This window comes from Mytilus edulis, chromosome 7 (genome assembly GCF_963676685.1).
Source record: "Mytilus edulis chromosome 7, xbMytEdul2.2, whole genome shotgun sequence".
Lineage (NCBI taxonomy): Eukaryota > Metazoa > Mollusca > Bivalvia > Mytilida > Mytilidae > Mytilus > Mytilus edulis.
The window spans coordinates 36001492-36028492 of record NC_092350.1 but is presented as its reverse complement, the minus strand read 5'-3'; the positions used below and the strand labels follow the sequence as shown (position 1 = coordinate 36028492).

At 32.8% G+C, this 27001-nt stretch overlaps 1 protein-coding gene across 5 annotated transcripts in view; it reads left to right on the top strand.

The window, feature by feature from the left end:
- LOC139481368 (alpha-1,3-mannosyl-glycoprotein 4-beta-N-acetylglucosaminyltransferase C-like) overlaps window positions 1-19986 on the top strand; it is a 37886-nt gene extending 17900 nt beyond the window's left edge. The window contains exons 8-12 of one of the 5 annotated variants that reach the window (XM_071264667.1): window positions 3294-3327; window positions 7805-7915; window positions 13224-13282; window positions 15064-15127; window positions 18070-19986. In XM_071264667.1, the coding sequence (XP_071120768.1) occupies window positions 7822-7915; window positions 13224-13282; window positions 15064-15127; window positions 18070-19229 (1377 nt within the window). In that variant the 5' untranslated portion in view covers window positions 3294-3327; window positions 7805-7821 and the 3' untranslated portion in view covers window positions 19230-19986. Of the gene's footprint in view, window positions 1-3293; window positions 3328-3557; window positions 4073-7804; window positions 7916-11232; window positions 11475-13223; window positions 13283-15063; window positions 15128-18069 lie in introns of those variants that run through there. The other 4 variants (XM_071264666.1, XM_071264668.1, XM_071264665.1 and 1 more) reach the window with 4 other exon arrangements.
- Window positions 19987-27001: the final 7015 nt, after the last annotated feature.

Sequence of the window (27001 nt, the reverse complement as noted above, 5' to 3'; positions counted from 1 at the left end):
ACCCTTAATGTTATAAATATCCCTTTTACATGTTTTATGAGGGATCAATATAAGTTATAATATATTTGTTTGTACAAAAGGGCTCATATTTTCACAAAGAACTATATATCTATCTGGTATTAAATGGTCAAAACATGTCCAAGAATTTTGTAATATTCCTGGACTTGAACCATGTTAACACATTTACTTTAACAGTTTAATATTATTCAGAATAAGTGGACCCCTCTTTTAGATAAAGTTTTTTAAAATGTGATGCAACTCTCCTCTTTTTTTGAGTACAAAATTCTAAGTTTTCAAAGGTTTTGTATAGAAGAACTATACAAATCCTTGGTATTTCTATTTTCTTTTCTACATCAGTAAAATGACCCCTTGTCTGAGGGAGGGTTGTTCTCAACCTGATATTAACAAACACAGGTCAAAGTACGGCCTTTTACACAGGGCTTTGATACAGACCAAACAGCAGGCTATAAAGGACCCCAAAATTATTAGTGTACACCATTCGAACAGGAAAACCAACGATCTAATTTATATATCATGTATATCCAAACGGGAAAATACCAATGAACAACAACTGCTGAACGACAGGCCCCTCAATCAATCAGGACAGGTGCATAAACATGCAGCGGCTATGAATAGTTTTGTTTCGCCAGCATACAATATAACTGCAGTTGGAGGCAAATCCTTCAGAAGGTCTTTGTACTTTATTCTAACAACGAACATTTTTTTAAAGGAAATATAAGTAAGGGGGAAAGTATCCAACTAGTTGTTCTTTACAGGTATTTCCGCTGATATAATTTATATCGGAGCACTCCCGCTTTGGATAAATAGGCTTCATGCCGAAACAAATATTCTCACAGATATTTACATAGTGTGGTGGGGTGCTTTTATGTTTAAAATCGTTATATACAGGTTAGACTGTGATTTTAAAAACAAATGTTGATATCTTTTTATAATATTTACACAAAAAAAACGGTGCTGGAAATGGACATGATTACATTTCCGGATGCGGGAAGCGGGAATATAAAAAAAAATAAAATAAGTTCTGTTTTGAAAAAAATAGGTGCGGGCGGGTCCATCGAACAAGGAATCAAATTGGTGTGGCCTAATTGTAAAAATGATTAGCATACTCTGTAAATTTTATATTGAACGGGGTTGATTTGGGTACAAAAACCACCAATGACAAAGTTACTTAAAGATAAATTAAACAAGTTAAACTGGCATGCAATTTTATACATATAGCTACATGCATATATTTTCAGGTTTTCTCAGAATAAAATTTAAATCTGTATACCTCAAATGGACTAAGTATGAAAACGTCTTAAGACATATCGGAAAAAATATGACCGTGTGCAATGTCAATATCATGCCAGTTTATTTAAGAAATAATTCATGGAAGCGATAGATTTTTTTGGAAATTTACACACGGCCCAGATACAATACTGTTGCCAGTATTAATATGGATTCTCTTATAGGGTCTTTGCATCGGTATTCAACACAACTATTCTAAAACCAGTTGTTGGCATGACACGTGTTATGTTCTCCTATATTTTATGATGGTATGATACTAAACCCCTAACGGGAGGGAGTGTGCTTGATATTCATATGGTGCAGACATAATCTTTCAATCAGTTTAATTAAGAGCTGGAGCTGGCATGTCAGTAACTGATACTAGTCCTTTGTTTTTTTTGTATTATTGTCATTTTGTTTAGTTTCTGTTGTTACCTATTCTGACATCGGACTCGGACTTCTCTTAAACTGAGTTTTATTGTGCGTATTTGTTTTTCTACATTGGCTACATACATAGGGGGGTTGAGATCTAAAATAAAACATGTTTAACCCCGCCGCATGCTTGCGCCTGTCCCAAGTCAGGAGGCTCTGGCCTTTGTCAGTCTTGTACGATTTTTTGATTTTAGTTTCTTGTGTAAAATTCGGAGCTTAGTATGTCATTCAGTATCACTGAATTCATATACATAGTTGTTTCGGAACCAGTTAAAAGACTCGTCCGGGTGCGGGAATTTCTCGCTGCATTGAGGACTCATTGGCGACCTTCGGCCGTTGTCTATTCTATTGTCGGGTTGTTACCTCTTTGACACATTACCCATTTCCATTCTCAATTTTATTGGCTTAAGTCATTCGTAGTGTATCTAGTTTAAAATGCATCCGATTACCCCGATCATCAACCAAGATAGCCCACCATTGCTAAAAATGGAACATGAAGGTAAAGTGCAGTTTCTGGCTAATATCTCTGAAACTAAAGCATTGAGCAGCAGGTTAAAAAATTTATCAGGTCAAGATCTATCTGTCCTGAAATTTTCAAATGCATCAGCAAAATTCGTCAAAGTAAGCTCTACAAATAAGTCAACATGATCAAAATTGTCAATTGACTCATTTAGGAGTTATTGCCCTTTGTAGTCAATTTTCCACAGTTTTTGTTATATTAACCAAACTCCACTTTTTTTACTGGGCCAAAAATAATTTAACTTTGCCACAATTTTCAATATGGAATCTTGATTTAAAAGTATCCGATGACCCAGTCATCCAACCAGCATGACTGCCATGACGAAAATATAACATAAGCTTTACTATAGAACTCTATACATATGTGAAAATTGTAATAAAACAATTTCAAATGGTCACAACTTGAAAATTGATTTAAATAATGATAAGGGTTTTTCAGTAACTATTGTAAGACTACCATGGGATGACCTGCTTTTTATTTAAGCGCTTGACCACACTAAACCAACATGGTGTAATACTATGTATCACTATTTTAATCTTATTTTACATGATTTACAAAATCACGGTACATGTATATACATGTGCATGTGAGCGACAAAGGCTCTATGTGATTATTATATATTATTAGTATTTAAATTTTGAAAGAGTTTCACTACTGTCAAGTTCGAATATACTGAAGTTGTAATCCTATAGTTGATGTCTTTAAAGTTTATCAACTTTGTATCCTGATTTCCATCTTCACGGAAGTATATTATCTTTTATTAGCAAATGTTTGTGTATTTAATTTTACTGAATGTTTTCCAATAGATTTTATTCGATCAGTATTTGTATTATTTTATGTGGATCAAGGGATTTTCTTCCCGATAGAGCGAGAAGTTGTGGAAAGTCATCTTGTACAGCTCATCCTCCATACGACAGGGACTTACTTTATCCATTAGTCTGTATGGAAATCAGTCATGATTTGATACTTGTATTGATAGTCCTAAATACAACTAGTTTCGCTCTTCCTAAATACTGTTATGTTTCATAGAGAAGGCAGCTTTCCATTTTTTCAGGTTTTGGACCGACCAATTTCTCAAGTAAGGGCAAGTAAGTGTGACAATGTACCACATAAACTTAAATGAGTGACTCAGAACCAACCCGGATCATTAAAGTTTATAATTCTCGTGCTTATTACAAATGAAATAACATTAAAAAAAATGTATGCGTCCGACGTTCATTTGAATTTATTCATCAGGAACGGTCATGGCAAAAGATCTGAAGTGATGATAGTCGAGATCGAATTTATTATTAATATCGTAACACATAATGACCTAAAATAAATATAAAACTCTTTTAAAAACAACTTTACACATCACAAAGTTTTGTTATCTTAGATAGTTCTCTGATTTTGTCAAAAGTTATATTTAATTCACATATATTGTATTGGTATAATAATATATTCGTATATTTACGAGATAATTTAAAGGTTAGAGAACGATTCATAAATCAGATTATGAGCTTATGAAGGCGTTAGTCCGAGTGAAATATACAATTTATACCATGATTATAAATTAATGAAAAATGATAGTTTTCTATAATTAAAAATTTGTGATCTTCAAGCAAAACGATATCTTAAGATAAACGCAGAATATCCAGTTACATTTTACGACACCATGATTTATATATTATGATGCATGGGAGTGTGGGAAATATGTTATAGTTATTGTACAGTACTCTCTGTTGCATGCATCAAAAAGAGGACCTGCAAATTTAGCCGGTGTTGTATGCATCACGTGTGTTTTTAACCTGCTAAAAATATCGTTTGGAGCAGCTTGTCTTATTCCAATAGACGGTAAGCACTTATACAGGTTATTGTTCATGAATGATTATGTTGTTTGTATAATTTATATATATTTAATAGGTATGTATGTTCTTTTGAAACTGTTTTACTCAATATTGAAACTTAGTTTATTTATTTCACTCTTTCAAAGTATTCTTACTCAAAGGCTATTTGTCCTTTTTTATTAGACTTCGAGTATTACATCAAATTACGTATATTGAGTAAATTTACTCAGTCATACACATTCATAGTGATTGAAAGTAAACTTCTGTGTTGATTGGTTACTAGCTAGTTGGGGTTAAGTTGAGTATTATTTTGTCCATCTCAGGTAGATTTATCTATGATAATGATCTGTATATATCTATCTAAAGTATGTCTAATTGTTTATATAGGAACCTATGCTTACAGATAAATTTAGTATTATATCTTATCAGTTTCAGCTTTATAGATTTCTTGACATGCAATGGTATAACATGATAAAGTTCATGGTATAACACGCTAGATTTCTGATGTATACCATGCCAAAGTGCGATGGTGTAACACGTTATAAACGTCAGTGGTGTTCAGGCAATGGTTTTTGGTTTTGCTGTGTCCTATAAGTTTTTCGTTTATTGTTTTGTTTATACATGTTATAATAACTTCGTTGCCTTTTCCTTTTGAGTTGTTTTACACTGTTCATTGGGTGGCCCTATATAACTTGCTATGCAGTGTGCACCAAGGCTTCATAGGGTTATATAGTTTTACATGTATTTACTAAGTGCATCAGGAATTACATGTAATTATGACATTGGTGTTGTTATGTACACTTTTTAGGCGTTTATATAATTTATTTTATTGTGTACATGTATCGTTACTTGTTACGATCTAGCTCCCACGTGGGAAAAATCGTTGACTATTATTCAGACGTTTGATATATATAATATAGATTACTAAAAAATCCAACATTTCCGGTATGAATAGTTTTAATTCACTAGTACTTTCATGTTTAAATAACAATCTTCAGGTGAAACTATACATGATTAACGTAACTATGTAACGGAATATGATAATAAATTAATGAAAAATGATAGTTTTCAATAATTAATAATTTTCATTAATTTATTATCATGGTATAAATTGTATATCATGGTATAAATTTTTTTTAATTATCGAAAACTATCATTTTTCATTAATTTATTATCATGGTATAAATCTATAAAAACGACCAACCAGCAAATTAAATCAATCGACCAAAACTTACCTGTATTATTACTGATCTATTTTTACACCTTATACATTATGTATCAGTATTGTTAAAACTTGTGACACTTGAAGAAGGCCATTTGTTGAGCCGAAATATTTGTCAGCCCGATTTAATAACAACATTTTCGTATTATAACATCTTATATCAGTACCGTTGTGCAAATCTTTAGACTGATATATATATATATATATCATTGGTGTTGTTATGTACACTTTTTAGGCGTTTATATATATATATATAAACGCCTAAAAAGTGTACATAACAACACCAATGATATAAAAAGGAACTATAAAATGTAATTATTTATATACATTTCGGATAACAGATATCCTTCGTCAGTCAGATTCTGATGTTAAATGAATCATCTTTAAGTCTTCTTAGATTAAACTTTTACTAAATTTTGAAATTTATACAATTAAAAAAATGTGCGATGTGAACTAGCACAATTTTAAAGCTTTAACGGTGTCGATATTATGATGTTACAAGAAAGATTGCGTCAATAAGAATTCCAAATAAACAGCACTGAACGGTCTAAATTTCTAAATATTTCAGATTTGACAACTGTAGTGTAGTTAAATTAGAGTTTGCGATGTTTAAAACAAACGGCTGTTAAAATATAATAACAAATTGTGACTAAAGTAAAATAGTTGGACGTGGCTTGGTACTTATACATCCCTCAAAAAATTAAGCAATTTAAATTGTTATATATATATATATATATACAACTCGTCTAAACATCAACCCAACAATGTTAGATCTGTAAATTTGCTTTCGCAAATTTTTGGTTCTTCCCTCGCCGGGATTCGAACCCATGCTACTGTGATATCGTGACACCAAATCGCCTGCACTGCAGCCGTCCCGCTAGACCACACGACCACCTGGGCTCTCAATAAAAGAGCTTTCGCTGGCCGTATGTTACCTTTCCTCGTCAGTTTTAATCTAGCGGCGTACTACAGTACATGATATATAAGGCATGAAGATGTTATTGTTACAGATCAGCTAAATTATCTATAGTAAAGGATCCTACAAATTAATGTAATATACAGTCACAGAAAATAATTATATTTATAAGTACGTCTGAGTCAGTGACAACTCTACAACAGATGTATATATATGTTATGAGAGGTTCCAGGAGAGAGCACTCCTTCTCTCTTTGCGACAGAGTAAAATATACATTTGACTGTCGGACCCTCCATTCATTCGCTGACTCCTGTATGGGTCCAAATTGAAAGTCTATTCATTTAACATTACAATTAATACAATTTTGAAAACAATGAGGAATTTACTTTTTTGATAAGTTACATAAGAAATAATTATGATCGGCAATTAACAAGGTTTGCGTTTATAAGAATGCGAGCAATTTCCTCTATATGTGTTTCTCCTTAATCCCACTAGTCCATTCAGTGCGTCATCTTGTTGTTTAATTCATAATGATGCTGAATTGAAATGTTGTTTGGCAAATTTTGCGTACAAGGAGCACAGATCAATCCGTATCCAAAAGACATTATACAACAAACTTTAAATTTTGGATTACAACGTCTTTCTGATACATTTTTGAGAGAAATCCTCAAACTTTTTAAACATTGCAGTCTGTAATCGTTCAATCATAATGTAGATAATTGTAAAGAAGAGTAGATTGTTATTATAAGATTGAAAGACGTTTTTGAAAATTGCTCTAGTGTTTAGTTAATACAAGAGAATTTGGCTCTATCTTATTGATCAAAATTTTTCAACACTTTTAATGTACTGTTTCAGTGTAAGACTCCAGTTAAACTGCAATTCTATCCCATGATATGTTAATGTGCCATGATATTATGGTTACAAGAGCGCAAAAAATGTGTTCACAAATTTTGTACGGGTTCTGATTGGATGATACAGGATTGGAATTACTTTTAATCGAAATTAAGTTTAAAAAATCTAGAAAATCAAATTCACATTTCACAAAGTAAAGAAAAATATCCTCTATTTTTCACGTTGGAGCTTTTTTTTTATTGTTGTGCATGCAACACTGGCATTTCTAGTAAAATGAACTGATTCACGTTTTCCCTAGTTTTCGAGAAATAAAATACGGAACACCGCTGGTACCCTTTGGAAAGAGCATTACGAATAGTTACGCTCTTGTAACCGTAATATAATGTCTCTATTTCGTAAGGGTAAATACTTAAGATGACAATGATAGATGAAAATCGATGGTTACTAAGTCTTGTGTGTGGACAGTTATATGACCTACGGTGTGTGTACATGAAAACTTCACTGAAGACTTGTATATTAAATTTAAATTACCCATGACATTTTATTTATATTGAATCAATATCATATTGACCCAATCCATTTAACAATCGTTATGATACTGGATATGTGCCCTGCTTATTTTATCAAAATGTAAGTTGATACAGTTTATCTGCAAGTAATCGGAATATGACATATATACAATGGCAAGACGATTTTCATGACGTATTCATTAGGGTTATAGTTTTGAGTGTAGGACATTTATTTTTCAGTCTGAGTAAAGAAAAAGATGATACGGCTTATTAAAAGACATAAGTTTTTAGTTGTAATGACAGGATTTATCATCATTTTTCTGAAAGTTTTAACACTGACCAGAAATCCAGGTATGTTAGAATTGCATATTTAAAAATTTAGCGACACCAAATGTATCTACAGAGTTATATGAAGACGAAACGTGCGTCTGGCGTGGCAAATTATAAGCCTGATTTCTTTGATTATCTTGTAAAAGCTATAACATATCTAAAACTTATTTTACTTAAATGAATAACTTGTCAAAAACGTTCTTAATGCCTTACTTAGTATGTTTTACAAACAGTCAGAGCTCAAAAAACTTTTACTTTTACTAATTAACCCAGAAATAAAAGTATACTAGATCATGGACATTTGGGGGTTACTTTTAAAGTGATTGTAAATGGGACCATCGTGTTTCGAATATTTCAAATAACATATCAAAATGTTTAGTATAAAAAGGAAGATGTGGTATGATTACCAATAAGTATGTATGTACTGGTAAATGCCTCCGATATCCGAAGAACCCCTCGAAAGCTGCGAGGGTACAGTGGCATCCATGTACACTTCCTAACGGGATTAATGGAGATGTGTCACTAACGTATATTTATACGATAACTATTTTTACAAGGACAATCAATCCCCACCCAACACAAAGGGAGTGCTAGGACACCAGGAATTGTTATTGTGGTGGAGGAAGCCGAAGTACTCGGAGAGAACCACCGGGCCACTCGGTGGAAACCGACAAACCAGAGAGATATCAGAAGATTGATCTCCAGGTCAAAGTAAGGGGCAACTTTGACCAACCGAGGCCCCCAAAGTACCCATTCTAGTTTAAACTCCGGTCTGGGTACCAGAGATGTGTGTGAGAGGGTGAAAATTACCCTTCTGATGTGCTGATATTTTTAGCACCCCGAGTGAGAATCGAACTCGAGACCTTCAGCACTGTAGCCATCGGTCTTAACCACTAGACCACGAACTCACACTTAAGACAACTGTCCACAAGAGACCAAAATGACACCGACATTAACAACTATGGGTCACCGTACGGCCTTCAACAATGAGCAAAGTCCATACCGCATAGTCAGCTATTAAGGCCCTGATATGACAATGTAAAACAATTCAAACGAGAAAACTAACGGCCTTATTTATATAAAAAAAAATGAACGAAAAACAAATATGTAACACATAAACAAACGACAACCACTGAATTACAGGCTCCTGACTTGGGACAGGCACATACATAAATAATGTGGCGGGGTTAAACATGTTAGCGGGATCCCAACTATCTGCCTAACATGGGACAGTGGTATAACAGTACAACATAAGAATGAACTATAACAATCAGTTGAAAAAGGCTTAACTCATCAGATGGATAAAAATACAAGAGGACGTGGCCGGGTACTTGTACATCCCGACAACAAAAAAGAAACTAGGAACAAATCTGAGAGTACTCGCAGTTATCTGACAGCTAGTTCAAAGCCACTAACAACTAATAAAAAAAATCATGCATCTAAAACTAAACCATACTACTTTAATAAAAATAATTATTATAAAATCCCTTGTTTAAATTTACAAGACCATAATTTGAGTATATTGATGTGACGTATGGGATTGACTCATTGCTGGTTTCTTAACATCCAGTGGCAAATATCTCATGCATTTTCAGGACGAGCTGGACGAGCCGTTACATGACAAAAATGATGTGTTAGCAATTCTGAACTGTTTGGGAAAATTCATCGTTATGACTTTAAAAGAACTCTCTTTTATTATTGTAAAAGTGATTTTTTTATACATTGTATAACCCTTTTAGCTTGGACAATATCCAGGCTTATGGAGGTAGAACGTCATTGTGAGAAAAACGCCGTTAACTATATGTGACTAGTCACTTCCAGGCTTAGGAGAATACATTGTCTAAAATTTGCTTTTTGTATATTTATCTAGAATATGCCGAAACAAAATTCCCTCTCATGTTATTAAGCCATATTTGTTGTAATAGCAATGAAACGAGTCATTTCGTATACCGGTATGAAAATGAGACTGTTCTATGACGACTTTTATTTATTAAAGGCACTAATCTATTGGCTCTTAGAAATGTTCAATAGCGTATTTAAATAAAATTTCAAAGACTTAAATTTACTACAATACAAACAATTCTTAGCTCTATTTTAGAACATGTAATTTAAACTTGTTGAAATGAAGTTAGTTTAAAATTTGTCAAAGTAAGCTTTAAGAATTCCTTTTTTTATATTCGTCTTTTAATTTAGATTTATCATGCATGTCTCCAAACATAGTATGCGACGCGTAACAGTTTATAAGTAGGTGTTCTCTTATATGCATTTGATACGTTACATTTGTTATGGGTATATTCCAGACTTCATTTATGAAAGGAAATCTATAGAGCAGAAATTTTTTTTGTATCAATTTAAAATGTAGATTCAAATATTTTTCACTTCAAACGATAAAGTAAAACTTCTTCAAAACTTATATATGATGTAAAGTTCGGCGTCCCCAAAAAAGAAGCCAAGGAAAGTGTTTATCTCTTCTTCACAAATAAGTATTTCATTGAATCTCGATATTTATCATGTTTATAATTTTTCTAACAATGACGTTCTACCCCCATAAGCCTGCAAATGTCATGGCGGGTCACATATATGAAGTACGGATACTTTTTTAATATTTTGCTTTTTCTTCAAAAGATGTAACCTGACTGACTATAAATGTATCAATCTCAAACAGAACATTTAGGCACATTAAGTGGGTCGAATAAAAGTTTAGTGAAGTTGTTCTTTTGGATTCTTTAACAGTTATCTTTTAATATTTGGTCAACTGCATGAAGTTAAAAAAAAACCGTACACAGATATGTACTGTTTCATTTTCAGATCTGTCTCGGTCAGAAATAATACCTGTTAAAAAAATCAGAAATTTGTAAGATAATAATATCAGTAAAAATGTACAGGTTGAATTACCTCGACTCGGCAACCTCACTCGACTTCGTCTCGTCAGGTTATTGCCGGGAGTTTCAACAAAAGTTATGGTGTAATTTACGAAACACCACAAAACTATCCAAAAGATATGAAATATCTATAACTTAGATTTATATAAAAGATGATTTTACTGCATCTGGTGATAATTTGTGTTTGTTTGTTTATAATTTGCTCATTATTTGAAAATACGATGCATACAACAAAAGTTTGAACCATATGGAATGTGTGAACATGACAGTTTCCGACTATGTTTGTGAAAAATTAAACATCCAAATAAATTTGAAAATTGTAGGACATCAAATATTGTCAAGTTACCCTCTCTTGCCGATGGGTATTTGCCTACTGATGTGTTAATTCAGTTGAGATGAATTTAATATAATGCTTTCTTTAGAAAAGTTTTAAATTAAACAGAATAATTATAGGTTCATTGATATTATGGTGACAGGCGTTCACTAAATAATAACGGCAAACAATTATTACCATATGAATGATTTTTAACATAGTAGTTTGTGTATAAAGTTTATAATACATATAACACGATCAGACCAGATGTCGTTGACATCGATTTGAAAGATGATTCGACCAGTTGGGTTAGTGCGTGTTTTAGTTGCCATTTCTGCTATTTCAGCGATTTTACCGATTCTTCTTATATTGAGGACACAATCTTGTGAGTTTGATTTTTACAAAATTATCTTTGGTTCAATTAGATACATGTTATATTATTTTCCGAATTATTCATTATAGTTCATGGCTATACTTTTTGTATTATGATGTTTAGCAAACAACCTGTTCAAATCAGTGTGGTCGCTGACAATTGACTTAACATGCTGAATGTACATTATTTCTTTCTTTTGTGGGTGGTTGTTTTAATGTAAATCTGACTTTAAAAAGTCTTTTTGCAATACACATACATATTGATATCTCATTACCTATAACAATATTGTCATCTTATATCTGCCTTGGTTCAAAATTACTTATATAAAATGCCAATATGAGCTGTAACAGTTGTTGCATACGTTGCATTCAGTCGTAGTCATTAATATAACAGAAAATGTGGTAACAAAATATTTTATATTTTCCACTAAATACACACCTTGATTATACTTCTTGAAAAGATGGATTTGTATGCCCCATTTATGGGCAGTGCGTCCGTTCGTTCGTCCGTTCGTTCGTTCGTTAGTCCGTTCCGCTTCAGGTTAAAGTTTTTGGAATAGGTAGTTTTTGATGAAGTTGAAGTCCAATCAACTTGAAAATTAGTACACATGTTCCCATTGATATGAAATTTCTAATTTTAATGCCAAATTAGAGTTTTTATCCCATTTTCACGGTCCATTGAACATAGAAAATGAGTGTGGATGGGGCATCCGTGTACTGGGGACAGTCACATGCTTGCTTGTGTTGAATTAGGATTTGTTAACTATTTTAAAAGTAGTTTGCTTCGTTAGATGTCTTTTTGGTAGTCAGTCACAATTTACTGCCTTGCTTTCATATACTGGTCCATTGGGCCGGGTGTATTAATATTTATCATATATGGTATGTTTATAATCTATACATATTGATACATGTCACAATACAGAGGCGGATTTAGGGGGGCAGGGGGCCCGCCCCCCCCCCACTTTTTGAGAGAAAAAAAATGTGGTTGCTTATATAGGGAATCACTGAAGCGTGATGAAATCGGGTCCCCTCTTAGGCAACCAGTGGGCCCCCACTTATGAAAATTTCTGGATCCGCCACTGCAATAATAAATAATTTATTTACTTACTTATACTATAGGAATATTCATTTATGATAAGGCAATGGTATTTAGTAACTATGCAGTTGTCATAATAATCAGCATTGATATGAGATTACTTCGTCCTTCATCCCAGTCATGGCTCATTTACTTTTGAAAAGTTAATGTGTTGCCATTTTAGACAAGCGAGACATTTCCCTGTGTCAACAATACATATAACTGTTATTTAAAGAAAGGCAATTAAGGAATTAAATCAATTCTGAAATGTTTAATTCTACATCTGAAATTTGAGCTTGCCTTTGGTTGATATAATCTGTAAAGTAAATAACCTATTTATGATCATTAATTTTATTTTTCACAAGATTTTACCAACAAAATGCAGTAGGTTGTCTAAATGAATCCGCGGGTCTAGAGAAAAAAAAATCGCCATACGACTCTCAGGGGTGTTTTCTTAAAGGAAAAATATATAAACTAACATTGGGCTTGGTATTTTTGGTGATATTTGAAAGAACTGAAAACTGCATAGGTAATTCATGTTAGAAATGGACCCAAAAAAACTAGTGATTTGTATTCGAGACAAGTGTCATTCCGCAAGTATACTTTATTCGAAGGATGGAAATTCCTGGTATTTTATTTGTACCAACACAAACGCTAATCAGTTATATAATGTACATTATTTTTCAGTTTTGACTATTCCACAAAATATCAGAGACGAGATCACTGCAAGACAAGTACTCAGCCTGGTATGGTTAATAAGTAAAATAATTGAAAGACATAAGAAATAAACACCATAAAACAAAATGAACGAAGTAAACATCATGACAAAAAATGAACGAAGTAAACACCATGATAAAAAATTAACGAAGTAGCCACCATGATAAAAAATGAACGAAGTAAACAACATGATAAAGAATGAACAAAGTAAACACCATGATAAAATATGAACGAAGTAAACACCATGATAAAAAATGAACGAAGTAAACATCATGATAAAATGATAAAAAATGAATGAAGTAAACACTATGATAAAAAAAATGAACAAAGTAAACAACATGATAAAAACAAAATGAAAGAAGTAAACACCATGATAAAAAAAATGAAAAAAGTAAACACCATGATATAATATTGTAACTGAAAACTATATCTGTTTACGTACAGTGTACGTGAGATTGATGTAGTGTTCGAACACTAGGTATGGTCGTAGCAATTCATAATATGTATTGGAGCATGCAGGTTAAGGACGATTTCGAGAGCATTGCATACTTATTTCTTTACGTAAACATATATTTAAAATTACATTTTTAAGTTACTTTGTTTTAAACGGTTTTACAAAATCATCTTTTCGTTATCTCAAATATATAACACATTAATGTAAGTAACGTCAGTTGTTTGCACATACTGGGAGACACGTTGAGGAGAGCATATGTCATAAACACTTCATAAAAGTATTTCATTCTTTACCATGTTTACCGATCGATTATTTTTGTCAGATATAGGGTCATTTTAGTTAGAAATAGCTTTGTAACTCACATTTAAACCACATTATTTCCGCACTCTACACTGTATTGAAATGCGAATTATATATGAATCTGTATTATAAGTAAAATTTCATGTCAGTCTTGAAGTGGACAAGGTAAAGTTTTCCTAGATATAAAAATATAAAGATGATACGGAACCCTCCTTATATACAAAATATTAAGATGATACGGAACCCTCCTTATATACAAAATATTAAGATGATACGGAACCCTCCTTATATACAAAATATTAAGATGATACGGAACCCTCCTTGTATACAAAATATTAAGATGATACGGAACCCTCCTTGTATACAAAATATTAAGATGATACGGAACCCTCCTTGTATACAAAATATTAAGATGATACGAAACCCTCCTTGTATACAAAATATTAAGATGATACGGAACCCTCCTTGTATACAAAATATTAAGATGATACGGAACCCTCCTTGTATACAAAATATTAAGATGATACGGAACCCTCCTTGTATACAAAATATGAAGATGATACGGAACCCTTCTTATATACAAAATGCATCATAAATATTTTCCAGTCCCAACATTATAGCCTCTGTGGATTTTCTTTGCAACATATTTCTTTCATCTCTTTATGTCTTAGACTTTAACACTAAAATCGCCATATTTAAAGAAGAAAAACACGTTTGTAAAACAGACAATGAGACGTTTGTTAAACAGACAAAGAGAATTAAAAAATATATATAATTTTTATATTAACCCGAAAGCAACAATTTGAACCTATGAAGGCTTATGCTGTATGACTAAATATGTGCATGTAACCAAGAATTAATGAGGTACATGTACAGTGTATTCAGACTCAGTTTTCTAAATTGATTAAATATTCGAGAAGGCAAATAACGTAAAGTTATTCAGCTTTCTGCAGCTTCAATCTACAATAGAAAAATTTTATGCATTTGTCAACTGAACGTTACTTATCATGTACAATGTATCCTTATTTTATAGCCGCCATTATCATTATTGTATAGCTACCATTATCACCAGACTGGAAAAGAACAGCCCTGATGTTCAAAATAGAAAACTCGAATCCGCGTAAATATCATTTATAATTATACTACAAGTAATAGCTTTTCTAAAAAGCTTGCCGTATTTTAGCTGATTATATTGAGATCAGTGGTTTGTGAGTAGTTTATTTTTATTGGAATATTGCACTTCAAGAAATATGAAAACATGCGCTTTTTTCTACTAATTTGTCATTTTTGGTGTATTATTGGTCTACCCGTGTTATAATGGAAGGAGATTTTATAAAATTGAGAATGGAAATGGGGAATGATATTATAACAAAATGTATTTTGTGTCTATAATCAACTTGATAAAAATAGCATATAACCTACAAGTACTTTTGAGGATTACTACTTGACAAAATGGACAACAACAGAAGGAAGTGGCGGATCCAGAGGGGGATGTATAAGGCGTACAGCCCATCCCCCCCCTTTTGCTCATTTTTTTTTAAATGATTAATCATACTAGACTATGTGAACTTTGCGATTTCCTGTGTACTCTATTTTTTTATATTTATGTGACAATTCTTTACTTATAAAGATATTTTTGGCTGGAATTTACTGATTGTCAAAGTAATGTGATTCGCTATGGTAGAGTTGACCAGTGCTTCGAAAAACGTCACTCAGTTGTTTTGAAATTCAAATTACAGTAACACATTGCTAAGTCTGAGGATGACAATCATGACACCTTCAAAGCGACATAGGATTGAGCAAGAACGTATTGACTTCTATTTAACTATTCCACCGAACAGGAAGTAATACTCTATAGACTATAACACTCTCATGAAAAAATTCTGAGGCAATATTATTTACCTACGAGAACATGTTTAACCCCAAATGCCATTGTCATGATTGATTGAATATATAAAAGTGCTGCTTTGTGTTGAAGACTAAACTCCAACCTTTAATAATTTACTTTTATAAATTGTGACTTGGATAGACAGTTGTCTTTGGTACTTACATACATGTATATGAGATCCAGTTATATCTATCTACAAGATTGAGCACACATTTTTTTTTGTAATAAATTTAAAAGATAATTATTTCTATAATATCTGATAATATGTATCAGTTATTTGTGATTTTTCATTTGATGTGTACTCTCTGTTAATGTCAGTTTCAGCATGATCAGTTGATTGGTTGTGATAGAAAAAATGGGGCAGTTTGCAATTGTCATGTGCAGGTACACCACATGTGGATCTTCTTTCCCCTCTCATTTATAAAATTGTGCATGATATCTATTACAGAAACGCACCAGAATTTTGGTAAATGAAACACTTGTCATATTAAATTAAAGTCAGGGGTGGAATTAAGAGGGTTTTTCAGGGGGCCTGGGCCATCCCTTTTGTAGGAAAATTTTGTTTTTTTATAGGGAATCACTGAAGCATGACTGGAGTTGGCCCCTTCTTAGGCAGTCAGTGGGCTCTCGCTTATGAAAATTTCTGGATCCACCACTAAAAGTTTGAGTATAGTTAGATAAGAATTTATGACATATTATGTTGAATTTGTGTTCCCACAATTATCCCAAACTTCTGATGAATACTCAAGTATCGGACGAATAAAAACCATATAAATTTTTTCCAAATAATCCCTTTTTAATCGATATTTTAGTTTGCGTAAAACATTAAGCTGCTTCGTAGTTTTCTCAATCAGTTTATCAACATGCTTATTCCATTTACAATCATTACTAAATATGACACCTAGGTGTTTGTGCGCACTAACTGGTTTCAATGTAGCACCTCCAAAATCAAAAGTAATATCACTGTATATATTTTTCAAACTAAATATCATAATATCAGTTTTATTAGGGTTAAACTTCACTAGCCATTTTTCTGACCACTTACTTAAATAATCAAGATCTCTACTGATTGAATTTTTCAAAGTGGATTCATCAGGTGCAGTATGACCTATTGAAGTATCATCTGCAAAAAGCCTTCCGAATCCAGACTTAATACCATCAGCTATATCATTTATGTATATTAAAAACAACAAGGGTCCTAATACTGACCCCTGAGGCACACCAGCGTTAAGTTTTCCAATGTTTGATAACGAATCTTTTATGACAACTCTCAGAAATCGTCTAGACAAGTAACTTTTCAACCAACATAGCAAGTCTCCTTTTATACCATATTTTTCAAGTTTATGTAATAAAGCCTTAATCCAAACCGTATCAAATGCTTTACTTATATCAGCAAATGTAATGCTTGTTAAAAGCTTTTCATTTAGTGCACTCAAAATTTTGTTATACAATTCTATCAACTGATGCGGAGTTGAGTATCCTGGAATAAATCCGGATTGATACTTGTATAATACTTTGAATGTTGAAGTAACAGAAGAGAAATACATCAATTAATAAGTTGTTTTACAGAAAGCATGACATAAAAACAAATATATTATCGTATCCCTTCCTTGTTGAAATCGAATAAAATCAGAAACATGTAAAACGGACGTCGAATACGTTAAATTTCTAACTTATAAAAAAGAAGATGCGGCTTGATTGCCAATGAGACAACTGTCAACAAGAGACCAAAATGACACAGACATTAACAACTATAGGTCAACGTACGGCCTTCAACAATGAGCAAAGCCCATACCGCAAAGTCAGCTATAAAAGGCCCCGATATGACAATGTAAAACAATTTAAACGAGAAAACTAACGGCCTTATAATTGTAATAAAAAAATGAACGAAAAACAAATATGTAACACATAAACAAACGACAACACCTGAATTACTGGCTTCTAACTTAATTGGGACAGGCACATACATAAATAATGTGGCGGGGTTAAACATGTTAGCAGGATTCCAAAGTCGATTGGCAAAAGTCGACCTTACATAAAAAAAAAAAGCTGAATTGTAGGAAATTGTGAAAACTTCCAATGTTATTCAGAGTTTTAAATAAGTTTCCTTAACGACAGTACTTATTTTATTTTCAGAAATTACTTTATAATTCTAGATTGACATATATTTTCAGGATTTCTGACAATAGGTATTCCTACAGTGCGACGGCAGCAATCGAACTATTTCTTGGAAACCCTTGATTCTCTTTTAAACTGCACTTATCAAGAAAATATACCGAATATCTATATTGTCATCTTTCTCGCAGATTTCAATGCAACATGGAAATATGAAATGGCAAACATTATCGAACAAAAATATTCAAAAATAGTAAGAGATGGAACTTTACAAATAATAGAGGCACCTACAGAGTTTTACCCATCGTTAGACCATCTAAATCATACATACAACGATCCCATAGCAAAAAGAAAATGGCGGTCAAAACAAAATGTCGACTATGCTTTTTTATGGCTGTATAGCAAAGAGCTATCAAAATATTACATGCAGATGGAAGATGACATTTTTACAGTGCCCGGATATCTAAATATTATAAAAGAGTTTATCGAAGAACAAAAGACAGACTGGACCTGTTTAGAATTTTCGGAATTAGGCTTCATTGGTAAACTTTACCATTCAAAATATTTAGAAAAACTTGCTAAAACGGTACTGCTTTTTTATGAAGAACAACCTGTTGACTATACATTTTTATATTTCAACATTTTGAATTTACAAGGAAGCCGCATTATAAGACGACCGACACTTTTTCAACACGTTGGATTTCATTCTTCATTGCCAGGGAAAATACAACCTTTAAAGGACAAATATTTTGATAACATTAAAAAGACCTTACATGGGGATAACCCACCTGCTAAAGTTCATACGACTTTGTTAACATCACCAGACTTTTTGCCAGATTTAGCATACTCTAAAGACGATGGATACTTCTGGGCTCAAGCTGCCCCTGTAGTTGATGACACAATTCATGTTTTATTCGACGAACCGCAAAGTTTAGAAAAAGTAGTTATTTTATCAGGTTCTCAACAACACCCTACAGATAAGATAGAGAATGGTCGATTAGACGCATGTTTAAGCGTGAAGATTTCAGGTGACAACCGAATAGAGTGTTTTAACAACATATTTTTGGGATATTCAGAAAACGGAACTTTTTTAGCAGATAATTTAGAAAAACAATTAAATAAATTTATGGTGACTTGTCTGAAGGTAACATTTACAAAGAGTCAACAGTGGTGGTTAATTATAAAAGAAATAGCAGTCTTTGTAAGTAAAGCACACTAAATAATAAACACATCTTTAACAGTGCTATGCAGTGAAATCAAAAGTGTAAAGGAAAACGAATTGCACTATCCAGATTGCAGGATACTGAAAAAAATCGCAAACATGTTAAATCAAGTCTGGATAAGAATATGATACTTTAACATGGTTACAAATGGTTAGTTGAATCTATTACATGTTACATGATAAAGTTCATATCTTAAACTACATTTAAGTATGTGTCTGTACGCAATGCGATGATGCGAGTTAATATTTGTAACTACATGTATATTATTGTATGCCAAGAGAGTTTATACCATGAGAGTTATACTTAGCTAACTACTTATACCATGAGAGTTATACTTAGCTAACTACATGTGTGTTATTGTACGCCATGGACATTAATAGCATAAACTACATGTGCGTTAATGTGCGCAATGAGAGTTAATATAGTAAACAACATGTATTTTGTTTTACTCCATGAGAGTTAACATCAAGAGAGTTGGTATCTTAAACAACATGTGTGTTTTTGTGCGCCATGAGAGTAAATATATTAAAATACATTTGTACAGTTATGTTATTGGAAGCCATGAGAGTAAATATCTTAAACTTCATGTGCATGTACATGTGTATGCTATTGTACGCCAACCGGTTGTACGCCATGATAGTTTTATTATCTTAACTTATATGTATGTTTTTGTACGGCATCAGAGTTTTCAAAATGCCTTAAACTCCTTGTATGTTATTGGAAGAGTAAACATATTAAAATACAAGTAAGTTATGTGCATGTATCTTATTGAATGCCACGTCCACAGGAAGGTTCCTACAATTTTACAATGTAAAGTGTCAACGTTTTAGTCATGGCAGTTTGTGAGATGAGATCTTCCAAAATTAAAACATATAGCTTTTTTCTGGAAAATTTACTGATCAAATACTCAATAGTTTTTTTTTTAAAAAGCATGGCAACATTAAAAATTCTAAAAAAGACTTTTTTGAAAATTAAAAATTCTATTTATTGTTAATTTGATATTTTAAAGCCCTTCCTTCTTAATGCTTAAAAAGGAGAACGAAATTGCAAGCTGTTGATTGCATTTACTAAAGAGGAATTGAAATTTCGAATAGCATTCGAAAAACATGACTTTCTCTCCCCATTAAGCAATTTTACATGGTTCTCTACACATATTTTGAAATGAGGTGGCTCCCACTGAAAGAAAAAATAAATTAATAAAAGTATTTTTGATATTAAATAAAATACGAAGTTGTAGTATGATTCCAAAAGAAACAACTTTCCACCAGAGACCAATTACGTACATGTATGTTAGCTTCTTAGTATCACCGCATAGCAAGCTTATTACTATAAAACGGCAGCAAAATGTAAAAATAATTAAGTGAGAAGTACAAAATAACAATCGAAACTCAATTAGCAACCAATGAATAACATTGGACATTAGGACATGCACATACAAAATGTTTCGAGGTTAAAATGTTTAAATGCGGTCAAACTCCCTTTACCTGCGACATTGATGCAACAAAACACAAATGGTCAAAAATCAGTGGGAAAAGGCTCGATTTACAAGTAACAAAGCAAAAAAATAACTAACACAAGACTCAATACACAGAGGTGTTAATCAAACATTGGTACGCAAACTGTGGTCTCGTATTTTGCATGAAAATAATTAAACAGCGAAATATGATCTACAACTAAATTCTACATGCAGAACAAACGTAGTCAGCGATTCAGACAAAAACAAATGCATTTGTAAAGAGAAAATATTTAATGGTTAGTTGTGATCTAGCTCGAGCGTCCTAAATTACTAAAACCAGGTGAATTCAAGCCATATAAAACGTTCTGATGACAACGTTAAATAAAACCAAACCTGAATCAAACCAAGGTCGTGTTTGTGTCATGAAACGTATGAAAGGAATTGGATGCACGCGAGACAAATTTTTGATTGACAACAGATTTGTGAAGTTTTTCAACTGACTGCCGGTATTCCGTTATCAATTGTGCCCCTCTTCTTGCCGACTTGTTTCTTTATTATTTTGAGGCTGACTTAATATATGGAAACTTCTTATGAAGAAAGATAAGAAGTTAGCAATATCCTTTTAACTTCATTTTTCGCTATATAGATGATGTTCTCTCACTAAATAATTCAAATTTGGTGACTATGTTGAACGAATTTATCCCATCGAACTAGAGATACAAGATACTACAGATAGTCATTATACAGTTAAGTCTGTCTCATATCTTGGCTTACATCTAGAAATTGGCAATGAGGGTCGATTGAAAACAAACAAAACTTTACGACAAAAGACATTATTTCAGCTTCCCAATTGTGAACTTTCCATTTCTAAGTAGCACCGCCTGCATACGGAGTATATATAACGATGTTCCCGGGCTTGTATTTCCAATCATGATTTCCTTGATAGAGGATTGCTGCTTACTAGGAAGCTATTAAACCAAGAGTTCCAAATGGTGAAGTTGAAATTATCCCTTCTTTAATTTTACGGACGCCATCACGAGTTGGTTGACCGTTATGGAATAACCATTTTACAAATAATATCGGATATGTTCCTTATGTCGTAGCTACAATCCCCTTCCATTTTCACAAATGTGACCTACCGAATTAGACTATTTACCGGATTTATAATAACATAAGCAACACGACGGGTGCCACATGTGGAGCAGGATCTGATTACACTTCCGGAGCACCTGAGATCACCCCCTTTTTTATGGGGCTCGTGTTGCTTAGTCTTTATTTTTCTATTTTGTGTCTTGTGTACTATTATCTATCTGTTTGTCTTTTTTTTTTTAGGTAAACAACAAGCAGATTGTCCTTTTATTTTCAAAGGAAATATGCTTTATTTTGTCCTTCAACTAACCACACCTTACGGCACGAATAGGATGGCTCCATCCGTAGGCTGAGGTTATACAACATGAAAGTCTTTGATAACTAAAACATATCTTGAATAATTAATACTGAAGAAAATGCATACACAATTCGCTTACTATCTGTCGTTTCTAATAATTTTTACATTTACCACTCACAATAGTCAATCTCAGGGGATCGTCAAGTCTTTGTGACTTGGATAAGATTGAAATTACCAAAATAGTTCAATAAACTATGTCACAAGCAAAATTAAATAAATATATCACACCTTACGACTTGATTTAGGTGGCGCCATTCGACGACTTCGGTACTACAACATCTTTGATTACCAAACATGTCTTTGATCGAATGATGAAAAAAATGCATATAAAACTCATTCTATATATCGGGCGTGTCTGATTATCACTATGCAATCTCTGCATGGGAATTGCCAAGCCTTTAAGATTGAAATTAAGAATGAAATAGGAAGATTAAAATTAAAAAAAACATATAATCTATGTCACACGCAACATTTAATAAATATATTTGTTCTTAAAAAAATATTCTCGAACGCATGATGTTTTGTATTTTATTGTTGTGTTGTAGTTCAGAGTTATCTCGCATTTGCCACAAATAAGACATGTCATGTCTTGAGTTTGGCGTATTGTTGTGTTGTAGTTCAGAGTTATCTCGCATTTGTGTTATATATCAGTATGTATGGTCAGATTGTGTTTCTGTGTGAAAGAGAGAGTTATTCCCCTTTTGCCAGTATCTTGTATTTATGTTTGTGACGTCATTCTTTGTCTGATTAAAATGTAGAAAATGAAAGCTGTGTCTTTTTATGTGTCCGTATGTTATCGTCTCCATCCATGCTACCAGAGCTATTCCCCTAGTCTGTAATATTTGCCACAAATAAGACATGTCATGTCTTGAGTTTGGCGAAAAAATTGGAAGTATTATCTGCACATGTTTTGTCGTTGACATTAACTAAAATAAAATAAAACGTCATTTTACATTGCTTACTCTTCATTTTATAAAATACATGCACTTCTATCACGCTGAAGTGTAAACTGGTTAAAACATATTGTTAACGATAATAAGTTGTCTTTTGTTTATTTGTGTCGGTGTTGTTGTCTCATTGATGGAACTCCAAATCTCAGTTATGTCATATGATAAACAGTTGAGGATAAAAGGAGACTGAAACGAAATACAGAGGATAATTCGAGACACATAAAACTTATGTTAACAGCTGGCGTACGGTCCTACAACAAAAATATGTACATATATACAAACTTGAAGTCGCCATTTAAATTAAAAAACTGATCAATTAATACGAGCTGGGATCAAAATCCGGAATTATACTTATTCCGTTAGTTTTGTAAACAAGTATAACTCCATATGAAATACTCAAAATTATTCCCAGACACGTGGTTGAAGCCAAATATTTTTACAATCTTTGAAATCAACGAGAAGTATGTAAAATTTAAAAAAAATTAGTGTGAATGGCGGACTTAATTACATCACCACCATGCACGCTAGGGTGCACGTGGGTTGAATATACATTACAGAAGACGCTAAACCCTGTCGTCGAAATCAGTTTCTCCGCCCTTCTCTCAATTCTTTTGTCTTAATTTGCAGTATTAAGAATGGTTTATAGCGTTTTGAACCTGGAAATAATATTGTTGCCTCACAATTATGAAATGGTATGTATAATTAATGTGATATATGCAGTTATATGATTGTCAGATTGTCGAGCCGTAGGCGATGGCACAACCAATGTTTCAGCCAATATATCTGTCCCAATAGAAGTCTATTTATAACTACCATGCTTTCTTCATCAATAACTAAAATCCCGAGTTGCCATTAATTTGATAAATAGAGATTCTACCACTTCCTCGAGTGTATTACGATATTTATCCACTCGAGACAGTTAAATTTTCAAATTTAAAACGCGAGGCTTGACGCGTGTTTTAAATGTTAAAAATCAAACTGTCGAGAGTGGATAGATATCGGATTACACGAAATTTGGTGGTGGAATCTGTTTCTCTAATGATTTTTAGAAGATATGCCTGTAATTTTTATCATTCTTTTCGACCGACTGCAAAAAGATGAGCTAACGTTTTGTTCTTTGGTGTGCCTTCGATCGCAGAACATGCACGTGTCGTGTGCGCGGAAATGGTTATCGTAGTTACGCTTATTGTATTTGAAGCTACTTATTTTGTTTTTATTCGGCCTACAAACTGGTTTAATTCAAGCACCACTGATAATTTTTTATGTAGACGTAACGCACGTCTAACGTACAAAATAATAAGCCTATTATCTTATATTAGTTCTAACTTGTTTTATATGAACAATTAAAAAAGTAAAGACATCGTTGATTTTTGTCTTTGTTTTGCCATTATTCGATGAAATGAGGAATGCTTCATGTCAAAACTGAGAAGGTAGCGTTCTGGATATTCGTTATGCTTTACATTAAAACCACTCCTCTCGACAGAACCCCTTTAATAGCGGACAAGTTTTGTTTTCGTGATGTCTTGTTTATGTGAATTAATAAAATATATGCAATTTCTAATAGGCAGAACACAATATTCGTAGTACGTATGTATGCACTGGACCTAATTCTGTCTAATGTGTCATAATTTGATAAAGTTTCTTCGTATATACCACAAACAACTATTCAAGTCATTTTAGTCCTCTTTTAACTTTACTCATCTTTATCATTCTAAATGTTCTAGGAATGCTGAAAGCTAAAATAAAAAAAAACTAACCAAAATCTTTTTATACCTATTCAAAGTTAGGGGCATGTATAATCCAGTGGACGTCGATGGTTGCTGTCTGTCATGTGCGTTTTTCGTTTACTGTTTCAAAATAAAATATGTTGTCGGTTTTTTTTAATTGTCTTTTTAATTTTAGTTCATTTATATGTTTTGGAGTTTAGCATGACGTCCATTTTAACTGAATTAGTACACATTTTTATTTAGGGTTCAGCTGAGGCCCACCTTCGGTTGCGAGATTTTCTCGCTGCGTTGCGTTGAAGTCCCATTGGTGGACTTCGGCTGTCATGTTCTCTTTTGTCTCTGTTTGTTGTCTCTTTGACATATTCCCCATTTACATTCTCAATTTTTATTTTATAAGGTAGGAACATTTCCTGTTTGTTGAAGGCCGTGCAGTGCCCTATAGTTTACATCTTCGTCATTTAGTCTCTGGTGACTAGTTGTCTTATTTGCGATTATACTTCATCACCTTTGCTTTCTGATAGTATCGACCTTAGTTCAGAAACCAATCCTCAAGTGTATTCGCCCCGATGTGACCTGGCTCTCTAATCTATCCATTATTTGAATTCTGTCCAAATTTGGCTGACCTTATTTCGGATGATATTATATAACAAGCCGAGATTCTTTTCTGATTAAATGAGTTCTGCTTGTCAAGAATGTAGTATAGCTTTTGCTCGATACTGTCAAAGCATTTGGAATGGATCTATACTTATATGTATCTAGATAAACATCGAATCATGTGGTTCGCCAAAGTGGTCTTTTTGTAGAGAAAGTTTAGACTTTACGACGAAGAAATACTTCATCTTGAAAAGGAACGGTTAATCAAGAATATCTTAAAATCATTGTAGTTATATGCTTATACGAACAGTTGCACATACATGTATCTGTATTTGCAGGAGTTACTTGTAAAAAGGTACAAACAAAACAAAAGAATTCAGGAACAGAACACGATAGAAATTGTATACAAAGCAAACATTTCAGAAATATTGCTTTGGAATAGGTTTAACACGGTCATAGAATTATCAAGCACAATTTTCCTTCTCAGACTCCGATGTCAACCAATTAAATTATTGGATTTGGTATAACGAGCATAAGTTTAATTTATACTCCGAGTACAGTCAGAGTTTTATGACCGAGGGCCCAGGACGGTATTAGATTTTTTATTTCAATCATTAAATTAAAAATGAATCATATCAGGCACTCAGAAATGGTATGCATATCCCACTTTGCAATAGACACAGGTCTTACTGTCCAATATCAATAACGGATTTGCACAAAAGGAACCATATAGCAGTGTTAAAAGGAACTGAAATGTATTTTTTTTTCAAACTAGTTTGCTTGCCATTAACTTGTTTATCACCAAAGTAAAGAAATTGTTTGGTAAAGAAATATAAATTACTTCCCACCGAAAAGACGATCTGTACATAACCTCAAGTTAGTATCAGGTATGCCTAGTATCATCATCAGCATGTAATACACCGTGTGGTAGACAAAGGCAATGACTATGTTTTATTCTTCTGCCAAGTCTGTTAGAACAAAACGTCGAAAAAACTGCCAAAATTATGAACTCTAGTCCTGTTTTTCTTTAGGACAGCAAAATACTGAAACACTGAATTTTCGAACGCAATAAACTCAGAATGTGCCATTTTCAGTTACTATGAAGAATGTTGAATCTGAGTATTTGGTAACGTTTAGTACTGACTCATATCCTCGTCTGTTGATTAGCTTGAAATTTATGTTTATGTTTCCACAGTGTGTTCCGTCTTTTTGAAAAATAGTTGGAACATTTTACTTAAAATGTTCTTGCATGGTTTTTAAAATATGTTTCGTAAGTCATAAAAGCTATCTGAAGTTTGTGATTGTACAGTTGCAAACATTGATGAGAATTATGATTGTTGACAAGTATGAAAAAATAAGAAAATGTGTTATGATTACCAATAAGAAAACTCTCCGACAGAGAACAAGTGATGTCGAAGTTAGCAACAGTAATAGGTCACCGTATGACATCTAACAATGAGCAAAACGATACCACATTACAAGCTTAAATGGCCCCAAAAGGCACGTGTAAAACATTCAAACAAAATCAGTTCAATTATACTATTTCTGTTTTCTTACCTTATTCAAACATCATACATAAAATACTCCAAAAAGG